Source organism: Myotis myotis, unplaced genomic scaffold, assembly GCF_014108235.1.
Source record: "Myotis myotis isolate mMyoMyo1 unplaced genomic scaffold, mMyoMyo1.p scaffold_m19_p_15, whole genome shotgun sequence".
Lineage (NCBI taxonomy): Eukaryota > Metazoa > Chordata > Mammalia > Chiroptera > Vespertilionidae > Myotis > Myotis myotis.
Window position 1 is genome coordinate 46,582,996 of NW_023416319.1, and position 13,010 is coordinate 46,596,005.

At 50.1% G+C, this 13,010-nt stretch overlaps 1 protein-coding gene across 27 annotated transcripts in view; it reads right to left on the reverse strand.

The window, feature by feature from the left end:
* Window positions 1-13,010, reverse strand: part of KCNMA1 (potassium calcium-activated channel subfamily M alpha 1) — a 686,992-nt gene that overhangs the window by 208,239 nt on the left and 465,743 nt on the right. For all 27 annotated transcript variants that reach the window (XM_036337223.1, XM_036337220.1, XM_036337215.1 and 24 more), the window contains 3 exons: window positions 12,885-12,960; window positions 10,218-10,388; window positions 8,308-8,399 (listed from right to left, as the gene is read on the reverse strand). In XM_036337223.1, coding sequence (XP_036193116.1) covers window positions 8,308-8,399; window positions 10,218-10,388; window positions 12,885-12,960 — 339 coding nt within the window. The remainder of the gene's footprint in view (window positions 1-8,307; window positions 8,400-10,217; window positions 10,389-12,884; window positions 12,961-13,010) is intronic.

Consider the following 13,010-nt stretch of genomic DNA (forward strand, 5'->3'; position numbering starts at 1 on the left):
TCTCCACTGAGCCACACCAGCTGGGCTCTAGCTCATCCTTTTAATCACAGCACATAGCAGAGTCCCAGGAACATGGCAGGGGCTCAAATACTTGTTAGTGGAGCAAATATGCTGAATGACAGCTTTCCTAGATTTGCTCTAGATGCTAGCTGACATTGGGCTTCACGGTCAATGGCCAGGGTCAGAAACCCCTCACAGAGATGGGCATGCATGTATCTCTGAACTGCTCCTGTGCCCCCTATTGAAAAGGTATACAGAGGGGACCTAAAGTTCCTTTACTGATGACTGCCGCCCACATCTGGAGCAGCCCTGTGGTTCTGGGGATGGGAACAGCCATTGCTATGCGATGCCAGTACTAGATGTGGAGCCTGGATCCCTGCGCGTCACAGAATCAGGCTTCCAGAAGTTTCACATTGCATTAGCCCCTACAGATTTTTAATAAAAGGAGACACCAGACTTGGCCAGTTAGAAAGTTTCCTGGTTTGTTTTCAATGTATGATGGCAGCATCTGTGGGATGAACCCCAAATCTACTAAGAACTAATGTACACAGATCTGGAAAGCCTTCCACCAAAATGAATGACATCGTCAGAGACAGAAAACAACACCGCCTGATCTCTGAGGGTGCGTGCATCCTTTGGGTTGGAAACCTACCCAGCAAGGATTCTCCATCAAATGTGAGGTTAAAGAGACAGAATCTTCAGGGATTATAATTAGAAAATTCATATTCAGACTTCTTTTTTTAATGGAAGAAAGAATATCTAAGAGCAAAATCTAGGCTTACATATGACTTAGTTTTATTTAGCCATGCAGTTCATCTCCCACCTACATTTCTATTCTTGTTTTCAGAACAATAGCTGGAACATTTTGATAAGTGTGTGGAAGGGAAGAGAAACAGCAGGAAAGTGTGTGTGTGGGGGGGCGCTTTTATTCCATTAGTATCATCAGGGAATTGATTTAATATGCATCCAAGTCTCTTTAAATCGAGCTTCAAGTTTGAAAGGGACTGAAGATGTGGCTTATAAGAATCCAAAGCAGATGCAAAGAAAGAAGCGCCCACATCCACACCCACCAAGACCCCTCTTGCTGCAAAGAAATACCTGGCACATGACATTATAGGATACAGCATCTAACTGACACTTGCGTTTGGTATCTGTACCTCAGTACTGAATTTCAGAAGTAGTCAAGGGGTCATTGTTCCAAAGTATTAGGGCAATCTCATTTTTCCTCCCCTAAAAGTTTAATGCTAATCAAAGCAGAATGCCTAATCAGTCCAAGCTGGCCTGTCAGCTTGAATTATCTGTTTGTCTTCCTATTTACTATATCTGTCTGTCTACGGTTCTTCATATCTTTGTGAAGATCAGTTATTGGGGCCTGTGTTTCCTTCTGACTCGAATGGCTACCAGATGATCCTTCCTGGTGATATGTTGATGATTTGCTAATTTATGGTTTTTAAAATCTAGGAATCTGAAGACATTGCTGGGAGTTCAGGCTGGGGCTCGCATGGGCCTTGCAAGGAGAGGGCTGAAGGGCTCACTTGTCAAGGGATGGAAGTTTGTGCAAAAAGCAAAACTTCAGTCACACTTCAACCAGAGCGGTGTCTGTGGCACAGAAATCATAAATGACATCTCATAGGGGACCTCACTCACAAGAGCAGCCCCCCCACGCAGACCGAGGAGGGCAAGCGTGAGTGCTGCCCGAGCTCCACGGAGACGGGAAAGGGAAGAAGGCCCTCGGTGCTCAGCCCCACACACCGCGCAAAGGACCCTACGTCCTAGTCCACGCGCTGGGGGCAGGCCTTCCCGGGAAGCTCGGCCATGGCCATGCAGCTGCAGGAAGGCCGTCACCTCTGGGAACCAGCAGGGGAAGCCTCCTAGTAAATCAGCTCCGACTTTGAACTGCCCAACCACACTGGTGGCCAAATAACATATGATGTGCCGCTCAAGACAGATGTGGCCTCCTCGGAGGTTTTTATGGGTGTGTGGAAATACATCTATCCCCAGTGCCTGGCGTGTAGCGAGCACTCCATAAACACATGTGGAATGAATGACAATGAGGCACTCGTGTGAGCCCTCGTTTAGGAGGGGAGGGCTATCAGGGGTAGATTACATGAACCCTTATGAAGAAATGATCCCTGTTCCTCCACACAGGTCATTTCAACTCCAATTTTAAAAAATGGCCAAGAACCACGGAGGGCAAAACCTGAGTGTGGCGAAGACAGAGAAGTGGAATTCCATGTTGACACAAGAAACCTCGCAAAAGGGACGAGAACGTGGAAGCAGAAATGAACAAAGGATGCAGAGGCAGATGAGGAGCCTATTTCTGATAAGAGGAAAGACAGAGTCTGATAAGGGACCCGAATCAAAACCAGGGCAGGTATGCGGATGCCTCAGCTGGCAGGTCATGGGAGAGCTCAGTCAGGCATCTGGACCCCAGAGAGACAGAGTTTAAGACTTGGTCCCATAGAGGGACAAGCAAAGACCTCACAAAATATGAATTTTAAAACTAGGGCGCTGCCCTAACCGGTTTGGCTCAGTGGATAGAGAGTCGGCCTGTGGACTCAAGGGTCCCAGGTTCGATTCTGGTCAAGGGCATGTACCTTGATTGCTGGCACATCCCCAGTAGGGGGTGTGCAGGAGACAGCTGATCGATGATTCTCTCTCATCGATGTTTCTAACTCTCTATCCCTCTCCCTTCCTCTCTGTAAAAAATCAATAAAATATATTTTTTAAAACTAGGGTGCTCACTTCTTTTGGGGATAATGAGGCTGGGTTCAGTGGCCACTGAACGACTGTCACATCTCCTCCGAGGTGTCACCTCCCTGGACCACTTTATTGAAGGTAAATGATAACTGTTTTGCTCTATAACAGAATCTTTGGCTTTTAAAATGTGTGCCTGGTAGCTTCCTTGGCCACACCCTTGCTCTTGGCCTGTGACCTCCTGGAGACTGTGACCTCCACCAGAATAGGTTCCATGGGCAGCTTGCTCACCACCCATCCCGATCCCGGCTCCCGCACAACCCAGCAGTGTGCCTGGCACACAGGCCCCCAGCGAACCTCCAGAACTGAATGAATGAACCAGTGGAGATAACAGGAGCGGACAGTGCGGCAGGGAACTATCGGCTCTCTAGCGGTTCTTAGAGCTTGCCATTTTGTTCCAAATTACTGAATACTCTTCAAAATGTAAGCATTTACATGAAAAACCACAAGTCCCCTGTTTTCCTTTTTTAATGGAAAAGCATAATAGGGTCTCCCCACCTCTGTGCCTTTGAGGCTCCTTCTTACAACCCTGAGGACACACCTGAGGTTGACGGCAGATGGTCCCCCCTCCCTCCAGAGGGACACAGCCCCAGGGCTGATATCCCCCCCCCCCTCCCCGCTCAGAGCTGATGTCCCCGGAGGGGCGCCTGCTACCACAATTCTCACGGACAGTCAGGAAACCACCACCAGAGACCCAGAGGCGTGCCCTCAGGAACTGAAGGAGCAGGTAGATATGTCTGCCAGGGCAGAGAGGGCTCTTCCTAAGATAGAATGCAGGTAGGCCCTGCCCAGGAGTGACTGAGGTGATCACTACCACCTACCATGGCTGGTCACCTACGAAATGAACCCCAGAAAGGATGGAGCCTGAAATCTCCAAATCTCACTTCGATCAATGATCTGCCTGCCCATTCTTGAGAGACCCTCATTGTTAGAGGTGTTCAAGAGGTCAATTTCTCATCTAACCGAATGAGGGGGAAAAATAGTTTTGTCTCCTCTCCTTGGGGCCAGGATCCTGAGAGGTAACAAATGATCAGAAGGAGGAGACAGGTCCAAGGTGACACCCCACTGACGGACAGTGGTGGAGAAACACGTACAATGATAAGATCCCTGAGTGTAGAGCAGAACGAACGGGTCTCGAGAGATGATCTACAGAGGCAACGTGACCCAGGGGCGCAGACTGCCCCAGGTTAAATTCCTGATCTAAGATCTGCCCTTCACTGGCTGTGTGACATCAGGCAAATCACTTAACCTCTCTGGTCCTCAGTTTCCTCACCCACTGCAAACGGAGATGACGATATTACCTTTCTCACAGGTTCCTGTGAGAATTAGAAAATATGCAAGTGATTGTAGTTATTACTATCATCACGGAAGGCAGCCCTAGGGCTTTGCACTACAGTGATTCACGTTCTCTCTTCTGGAAGTACAGAAGGAAGCGTTCTAAGAGAAGCCACGGCATGTAAGCTTCACAGGCAGCTTTCATGCATTGGAGCTAGACCCGGGTTAGTCTGACCACTGCTCCCCCAGCCAGAAGGGGGCCCAGCTTTCTCATCCCGCCGGCAACATTTCCTCCAAGCACATGACATTCACTTTCCTATCCCCCTTTGGCCACGCCTTGTCCTGTTCTTCATCCCTCTCTCTGTGTCTTCTCAGTATTTGGCTACCCGGAATCCAAGGAATAATCCAACCCATCCCATTCCCTGTCCCAAACACCTGGCCGAAGACACTGCCTCTGTTTCGGGCCCCAGAAGCGCAGCCTGGGAAATAGGTCTGGATGGCTCTCTATCCAGGCCGCCTCCAACAAGGGGGTTAGCAGATGGATTCCTCTCTGTGGCCGATTATTTTCCATGGCCCTTGGCCATGTGACCTTAGACCATGATCTTGTCAGTTCTCATAAACTAACCAGGAGTGGGCTGAGTCACACACAGAGAGGAAACCTCTGGGGGAAACAGCAGAGGCTGTGGGAGGAAGGAGAGCAGGCTGGGATCCTAAAGGCCATGGGAGCCTCACCCCTGTGCTCCCCACCTCGGAGCGGCTTTGGCATCACATGAAAGAAAGGAGAGGCGGCGAGCATCCTTAGGACGGCTGGGCTGCAGGCGGGCTACTCTTTTGAATAAAATCTGGGGACTCAGCCCAAGGGGCTAACTGTCCCCAAGACCTCCCACTTGGAAAAACTGCCTTCCTTGGTCATTCCTGAAACCCCTGGTTGTTGACACCCAAGTCCCTGTTCTCAGGAGCCCCAATACATCATCACAAGCTACATTAGAGAAAAGTAGCTTTTCTCTGCGTCACACGCAGATGCACACCGCCCACCCCCACTGTTGGCTCGGGCTGTCCTGTGGGGGGTCAGGTATGGAATATCAAGGAGTGCGCTGGAGGACGCCCTTGATACGGTGTTGACGGGGAAGGTGTTCTGGGGATGTGAAGGGAAATGTTTACATTCTGCCAAACACACACTGAAAACGAGGTGCCGAGGAAGTCTTCGTCTGCTCCGATACTCTAAAATGGGGTGTTACCTAAACAAACCCCCGAGCTTCTCGGCCCAGTTTTCTTTTACTCTAAATAATCTTTGGATTTCAAAGTTGTGTGTCTCCGTGGTTTTGGGTGGCAAGTTACCTTGAGTTCTCCGAGGATGCATTTTTAAAAGGGAGGTTATTCCTGAGTAACATACGCAACCATAAACCAATCCCTTAACCGTGTATATGTTTTAATTACTTTCTGAGCACTCACTTGACTAAATCCTCGGGAGCAGCGTGCATGTAAGCGGGTCCGTGAGTCCAGCACATACATTCACGCATACACACAAACATGGGCGAAGCGTGCTGGTTTCAGAGCCTGAACTCTATCTTTCAACAAAGTTTAGCTGCTTTCCTTTTGCAAATGCATTTAATTTTATCTGGAAACTTTCTGACGTTAGAAATAGAACAACTGTAGTTTCTCATTATGTTTGCTGCCAGAACCCATGCTTGGTTGCTCAACTAAAGACCTTATATTGCTAATTACTACCACATGCCCGTATCCCAAGCGCAAGGGAGCTTATTGATTCTGACAGCCCATTCTCTCAACACTGAATTCCAAATGAAAACTCAAATTTTGGCCAAACATAACATTTCATCAATCTTGTTCTACTGACTGGAAAAACAACATCAAACAAAGGGTGCTAATGGCCCTCTATTACCGTGCCTTTCCCATGCTTATATTTTCTGATGAAAGATCTAAGTGACCAAGGGCTTCTTTAAACTACTTAGTAATTAGCTTTTGAACCAGGAAACAATGCGCAAAGTGCACAGCCCCCGTGCTGATGACAGAACCTGCTCTCTGTCCGCAGGGCCGGGGACACTGGGGACCCAGCGAGAACATTAAAAGCAAAGTGCACATTTTCATAAAGGGAACAGGAAAAAAGAGACGGGGGGCGGGGGGGGGGAGGGAAGTAAGCAGGCTAGCTGCAGTGATAAAAGATTACAGAGACGGAGGCAGAACAAAAGCCGCAGGAGCCTGTGATCTGAAGTCATCACCGCGAGGGGGTTGGAGTGGAAATGCCACGGCAGAAAGCGCCCGGATGATCAGACCAGGCCGGGGGTGAGCGCTGGTCTGAGGGCCTGAGCCGGTCACCGGTCACCAAAAGCTGTCAGCCACCAGGCCCACCCACACTGGGGTTGGCAAACTAATTGTGGGTGAAGGGGATTTTGCCTGGAGCGAGAGTCAAGACATATTTTCAACCTGGACTTCAGGGCAATTGACTTTACTGCCTCCTTCGGGGGCAGTGATAGGACAGGCCAGCTGGGACAGCGGGTGGGAGGCCAACCCGGCCCTGCCCTCGGAAGGCCGTCTGCTTTATGGCGACCTGTCCACACTTGAAGGCAGAACCGAGAGAGAAGCTGTTTTCCTCTTGGCATGGAGCACATGACCAGTGGAATCTCCAGACGTATTTGGCCTTTTGGATGCAGCCAGTGGCCCAGAAATCAGAGCAGCTTGGTTCCAATCTCATCCAGGCTGTTAGGGGAATAGGAGAGGAGGGCTCCATCAGCGGGGAGGTGGAGGCACGGGCTGGCTCCACGAGCAGGCGCCAACTGGCTCCCTCTCAGCCACTGTCCTTTGTTCCTTTGAAAGGAAACTGGTGTCCTGTGGGCAGTTCAAGAAAGTGAGCCCTGTTTTACCCGCCTCCTCATCTTCTGAAGGGAGGACGGGACACCCGAGCGCGGGGTGAGCTGGAACCACCTCAGAGAGGGGGTCCGCGCATCTACTGGGGCTGCAGGGCGAGGAGGAGGCACCGAGGATGGAGGGGACACCATGCTGCTGGTTTGATTTTCTCTTAAAAAACAGAATCGGCTGTTTAAGAGTTTATCTGAAAATGAATGAAAGAAGCCTCGTTCCAATGCAGGAACTTCTGTGACAGGGAAGAGGCAAGAGTGATGGAAAGATTCCGAGTCTAGATCGGGTGGGAGTGACTGGCTGTGCACCCCAGCGCAAATGTCCTGAGCTGAATGAGAGAGATGTGTGTGTACCTCTTACTCCATGGAAGTTAAAACAGAAAACAAAACCTCAGAAACAAAGCTGTGCCCAAGAAAAGTCCTTTTTAAAAAGGGACGGACGGTTGCTGCCTGCCCGGCCTCCCTCCAGCAGGGTCCGGAGGATGGCGGCTGGCAGAGCACAGCGGGCTGAGGTCCGGCCATGTACTCGGAGGGAAATCTCTGCTGGATCAGGGACCCACATGCTGATAACGTGTTCTGAGCACACGTTGAAAGAGAGCCCATGGAGAACGCATCCGTGCATGGAAAGCCAAAGAAAGGACACTTCGGCCTTAGCATGTGGTGTCCTGAAAATCAGAAACATATTACTTCTTGCCCACAAGGAATTGCAAGGGAGTAATGAATCCCTGTGAGGATAAGCTCTGTGCCTCCCGGCTAAAGAGAACTGGTTCCCGGTGGCCACGCCTTATAGCAGGCAGGGTGACCTTGACCTTGCCCTCCCTGAGAATTCCTTGCTGGAGTAAGATCTCACGTGACTGCTGCACAGAGCCCCATGAAATGGCATCATCTTAGTGTGGGGGACCAGAGTGTAACCACCGAGCCAGTTGGCGTGAGGAATGAATGAGCATGGTTTACTTGTTCGGGACCAGAACAGAACAGACAGGCCCGGTGATAGTGGGACCCCTTCCAGGATCAACCCACGTCTCTTGGAAAGATGCGTGGGGGGGGGAAGCGGTGAGTGAGAACAGGGCTGGGCGGCTGGTCCCACTATGACAACCTGGGTAACATCACACCCCCCCCCAGAGCGTGGCCCTTCCCTCACAGAGACGCCCGGTGGGTAGGAGCAGGCAGGACTCCTGGAAGCCACTCAACCACATCTTTTCTGGTGCAACCGACTTACTTTCTGCCTCCATGTTTGTTAAAAGTCCCGCCGAATTTATTCCGATTCAGGATGAGAGCAGCGATTTCGGGCACGTAGCGGGCAAACATTGCCTACATGCATGAAACAAAGAAACAAGAGCCAAAAAAACAATGGCATGCAGAGAGGACCCCGCAGCGAGGCGGCAGGCCTCTGGATACTTACTTTCTTCCACTAACCGCACTATAGGAGCCCCCGTATTTCTTGCGGTTTCCTATTAACTCTATGATTTCAGGGACGTAGCTGGCAAACATGGCCTGAGGAGAAGATAGGAGACAGAAGAGAGACTAAAAAGACAGGCCAAAGGAAGGGGTGACCTTTTCAGAAGGGGGGGATGCTAAGATCTGAAAACACAAAAGGATTAGAACGGCGAAGGTACACACTAATACGCTGGATTATAAAAAAAGCACAAAAAGGGTAAGCTCCTGAAAACACACAAGGCAAAACAAACACCAGCCAGCCTAGACAACTAAAAAAATCACAGTTGCTACTGATACTGCCCAAAAGGCAACTATAAAGAGAAAAATACAAAGGAGACAGGGATAAATAAGTTGACATCTAGCTCTTCTTCCTGAAGAGAAATAAGTAAGGGGGATGCATGCTGGGGAAATTACACACTTACACAGGCACACACACACACATGTGCACACACGTGCACACACGCACACACATGCACACTCAGATTACTGCAGGGAAAGACCTTTCTAGTTAAAATCTAAAGGGCAACCAATGCCTATGAATGATTAAAGATAATAAACACCAAAGAAAGGTTAAAATAATACAAACCTTTGCATTTAAAAAAATCACTAAAAAGCACACAAGGTAAATCAAGGAAATCACATGGGAGGAAAGGACAGCGAGGAGAAACACACATCTGCCATGTTTTGTCCAACAAACAATGCGCCTGTGGCTGGATAACCGGGACCTCACAGACACTGTGGGAACACCTGTGTTGACGCACACACACACACACATGTACATTTACATACATTTTTGAATGTATATGCCCTATGCATACAAAACAGAGAGATGAGTATGCATAGAGTAAATGTGTGTGTGGTGTACATATCTGATAGCTGTGTGTGAAGTAGGATTTTCATCATTTATCTCACACACAGCAAAAACTGAATCTTAGCCCAGCCAGTGTGGCTCAGTAGTTGAGAGTCAACCTATGAGCCAGGAGGTCACAGTTCAATTCCCAGTCAGGGCACATGCCCGGGTTGTGGGCTCGATCCCCAGTGGGGGTGTGCAGGAGGCAACCAATCAGTGATTCTCTCTCATCATTGATGTTTCTTCTATCTCTCTCTCTCTCTCTCTCCCTCCCTCTCACTTCCTCTCTAAAATAAATAAAAATATATTTTTTAAAAAAATCAAAAGTTAGAGCAAGCTGCTTTGAGAGACAAAATGCAGCCACAGCCACTGTGTTGCCAAATGTCCCTTGAAAATGACAGCATAACCGACCATTATGATCTGCATAGAGCAGAAATGCAAACAGTGAAACTTGCTGACTTACAAGGGGAAGAAAAAACACCCCAGGTGCCGCACGGGGTGACATCCACCTGGACAAGACCAGTGGGCCCCCATCTCCGACGTGGGGACCCCACTCTTTAGGGCAGGCCCCAGCCACAGTGTTTGTTGGAAGTTTGGGAGGACCGTCAAGGGGCGGGAGAGCTCTTGAAACCGCAAACTGTCTATGGAGTATCGACAGCATCCACCAGGGTCAGGGGACAGCAGCTGTCCTTGCAGAATGTCAGATACTGAATTACATTACTAAGGGACAGACACTCACTTAGTAAGTGAGCAGCACTTTCTTAAGACAATTAGGTTTGCTCCTGGCTAAATGGCTGGCCCTGACAAGGGCAACACGCCTGGGTCTCTGGGAAACAAGTTAATACACCTAAGAAATATGCAGACAAGTCACCCTCACGCTCGGACCAACTTAGCCTGATTGTAACACTAAGGCAATCGCTTGCGCCTAGCACAGAAACACACTATCAAAATACAAAGCTCTTGGGAATGGATAATAGGAGATGTTAATGACCATAAAAATCAGTGTCATAACAAAGAGCTTTTACCAGTCCCCCGAGGATGAAGAAGACCATGAAGAGGCGTCCGAGCGTGGTTTTCGCGTAAACGTCCCCATAGCCAACGGTGGACATGGTGACCATGAGCAAGTAGACACATTCCCAGTACGTAAGCGCCTGGTTGTTTTGGAAATTTTCCCATGGGTCCCCTGAATTCTCCACCTAGAGAAGGGGACAGGGGGAAAGAAGGGAATATTATGCTAGAGATATATGTCCTATATAATAAAAGCTTAATATGCTAAGTGTCCGGTCCTCGGTTCAACCTATCAAAGCGCGTAATATGATAATGATATGCTAAGGCAGCTCAACTGCTCTCTGTGGTGTGCACTGACCACCAGGGGGCAGACAGTCAACTGGTTGACCAGTCGCTATGACGTGCACTGACCACCAGGGGGCAGATGCTCCAACTGGTAGGTTAGCTTGCTGCTGGGGTCCAGCTAATCAGATTGAACAAGATGGGCTGGATATGCCCTGGAGCCCTCCCATGGTCCCTCCCCGGCTGGCCAACCTCCCACACCCCTCCCCAGCTCTGACTGTGCACCGGTTGGGTCCCTCGGCCTGGCCTGTGCCCTCTCACAATCTGGGCTGAGGGACCCCCTCCCCACCCCGCCCCTGAGTGTACAAATTTCATGCATTGGGCCTCTAGGATATATATAATAAGCCAGGAGCACAAAAGCTCCAGCAGGATATTTTGGAGGGGTGGCCCCTCAACCTCAGTGTTGGCCGTCTGGGCTGAGTTCTGTGAGGGATGACTGAACAGGTAGCAGGGAGTGGTAGGAGCACAATCATGCATTGGAAGTAAATGACCCCAGTCCGTTTTTCCCTTCACATCGTTAAAGATCTGACGCCAGCTGCATGTTAAGGCCTTGCTCTGGCCTCATTTTATGACATTCCCATCAAGGAAGGGGCCAGAGAGTCCTGCCCTGCCCTTTCTCAGCGAGTCCCTGCTCAGTCTCCCAGCGCGCCCCTCACAGGCTCCCAAAGAAAATCTAGGGCCTCCCGCAGAGGGTTCCTCCTTTCATCACCCCGCCATGGGGTGGCTCCTCCAGATCTCACGCCCAAACCCCCAGCAGCATCTCCTGGGGTCTGGCTCGGCTCCCTGCTTTGCAGATCCTCAGCAATGGCTCCACCCTGCGAACCACAGGCGGTTCCAGGGAGCACGAAAGGGGGCCCATGAGAACAGTTTATTTGCACGACTCTTTAGGCCCAGGGCTAGCAAACATTTTCTGTAAAGAGCCAGAGAGTAAGTGCTGTTAGCTTTGCGGGCCATGCAGTGTCTGATTTCTGTAGGGACACCTCAGCTCCGTATTGGTGGGTGAAACCGGCCAGAGGTAACACTGAAACTGAGGGAGCGGGTCAGGTTTGCAGACCGGTGGCCCAGGCTGCAGTGTGCCCATCTCTGCTTTAAATGTCACAAACACTTTCAGGCCTCTCATCGTATCTGATCTGCCAACAAAGCCGTGAGGCAGGCAGGAGAGGTACTGTAGACACTTTCAGGAGAGAGGGAGAGACGGCAGCTGGGTCTCCCGGACCAGTGCCTGTGATCCCTCAGTGTGGCCAGTGCAAGGGCAGGCCCCAGGCCCACAGGTCCACAGACCCCAGACCTCCATCTCTGCCTCTCCAGAAAGCTCCCAGGACCTGCCTGGTCCACACATCACCCGTCCTCAGCTCACACATCGCCCATCCTCAGCGTGCCCTTTCTACGGAAGGTCCTGGTGCTCCTCTCAGCAGGAAGTTGAGGTCACTGGCTATTGAAAATGACTAACCCGTCCCTATCTACGATGCAAGCACTTGGCAGAATTAGGGTGATCATCGAAGGGTGATTTCAGCCAAGAATCCCATCAGCATAAAAAAGTAGGTGGGGAACCTTCAGATCTAGTGACTGAATGAGAGCCTGGCTTCCACTGGGCTGTGCTCCATGGGGTGAAAATCAGGTAAGTCCCAATGATAAGCAGCTAAATGCCAGCTTCCACCCCTAAGGCAGAGAGGGGCTCCACCACGGAGGGGCACCCCTACTCAAAGCTTCAGAGTCAGATAAGGTTCTTTCAGGGGTAACAGTTTGTGTTGGTCTCAAACAGGCTCCCTACAATAGCTGTGTTCCCTAAAAGCAGAAGTCTGCCCTGAGGGGGTGAGAACAGCTTCACTTCTAATACAAGGCTTTTAAAGGATCGCTCATTTATAAGAATTAACATTTTTTTTGAGATACAGAATAACTTGACAAGTCATCAGGCAAGAGAATCAAAGGTGGCTTTTGTAAGGGGGAAGTGAAAAGAAATTGAGGGATCTGAATGTGCTGTTTACAGAGATGTGGGGCAAACTTCCAACCATGTCCCCAAGATATTTTCAGGCGTTTGCTGAGGGAGCATTGCCATCTTGTGGCTCATTGGGGATATTGCAGACAGTGTGAAAATGTACGGAAGTCCCAGGGCACAACCTGAGAGCTGGAAAACGCAGGATTCTAGTGCAAACTTTACTCACCACTGGAACCAGTTTGGGGTAAAGGGTTGGAAACACAGGCAACAGTGCAGTTGCTTCTTCTTTTCTTACGCTGGACAGCTGGGCTTAAGTTTCTCCACAGTGAGAAGCAATGCAGGTACTAAAATGACTCAGGGGCTTGTCCAGGAAAGCCAGAGCTAAGGCATCCGAGAGGCTACTTACCAAATGGATGAACCCGGCTGCGGTGAGCCACGTGCTGATAAATATGGAGAGCAGATTCACCAGCTTGATGGAATTACTGTGCGGAGACAACAAGCAAAACCCCGGGTTACATCACAAGTCCCTGCT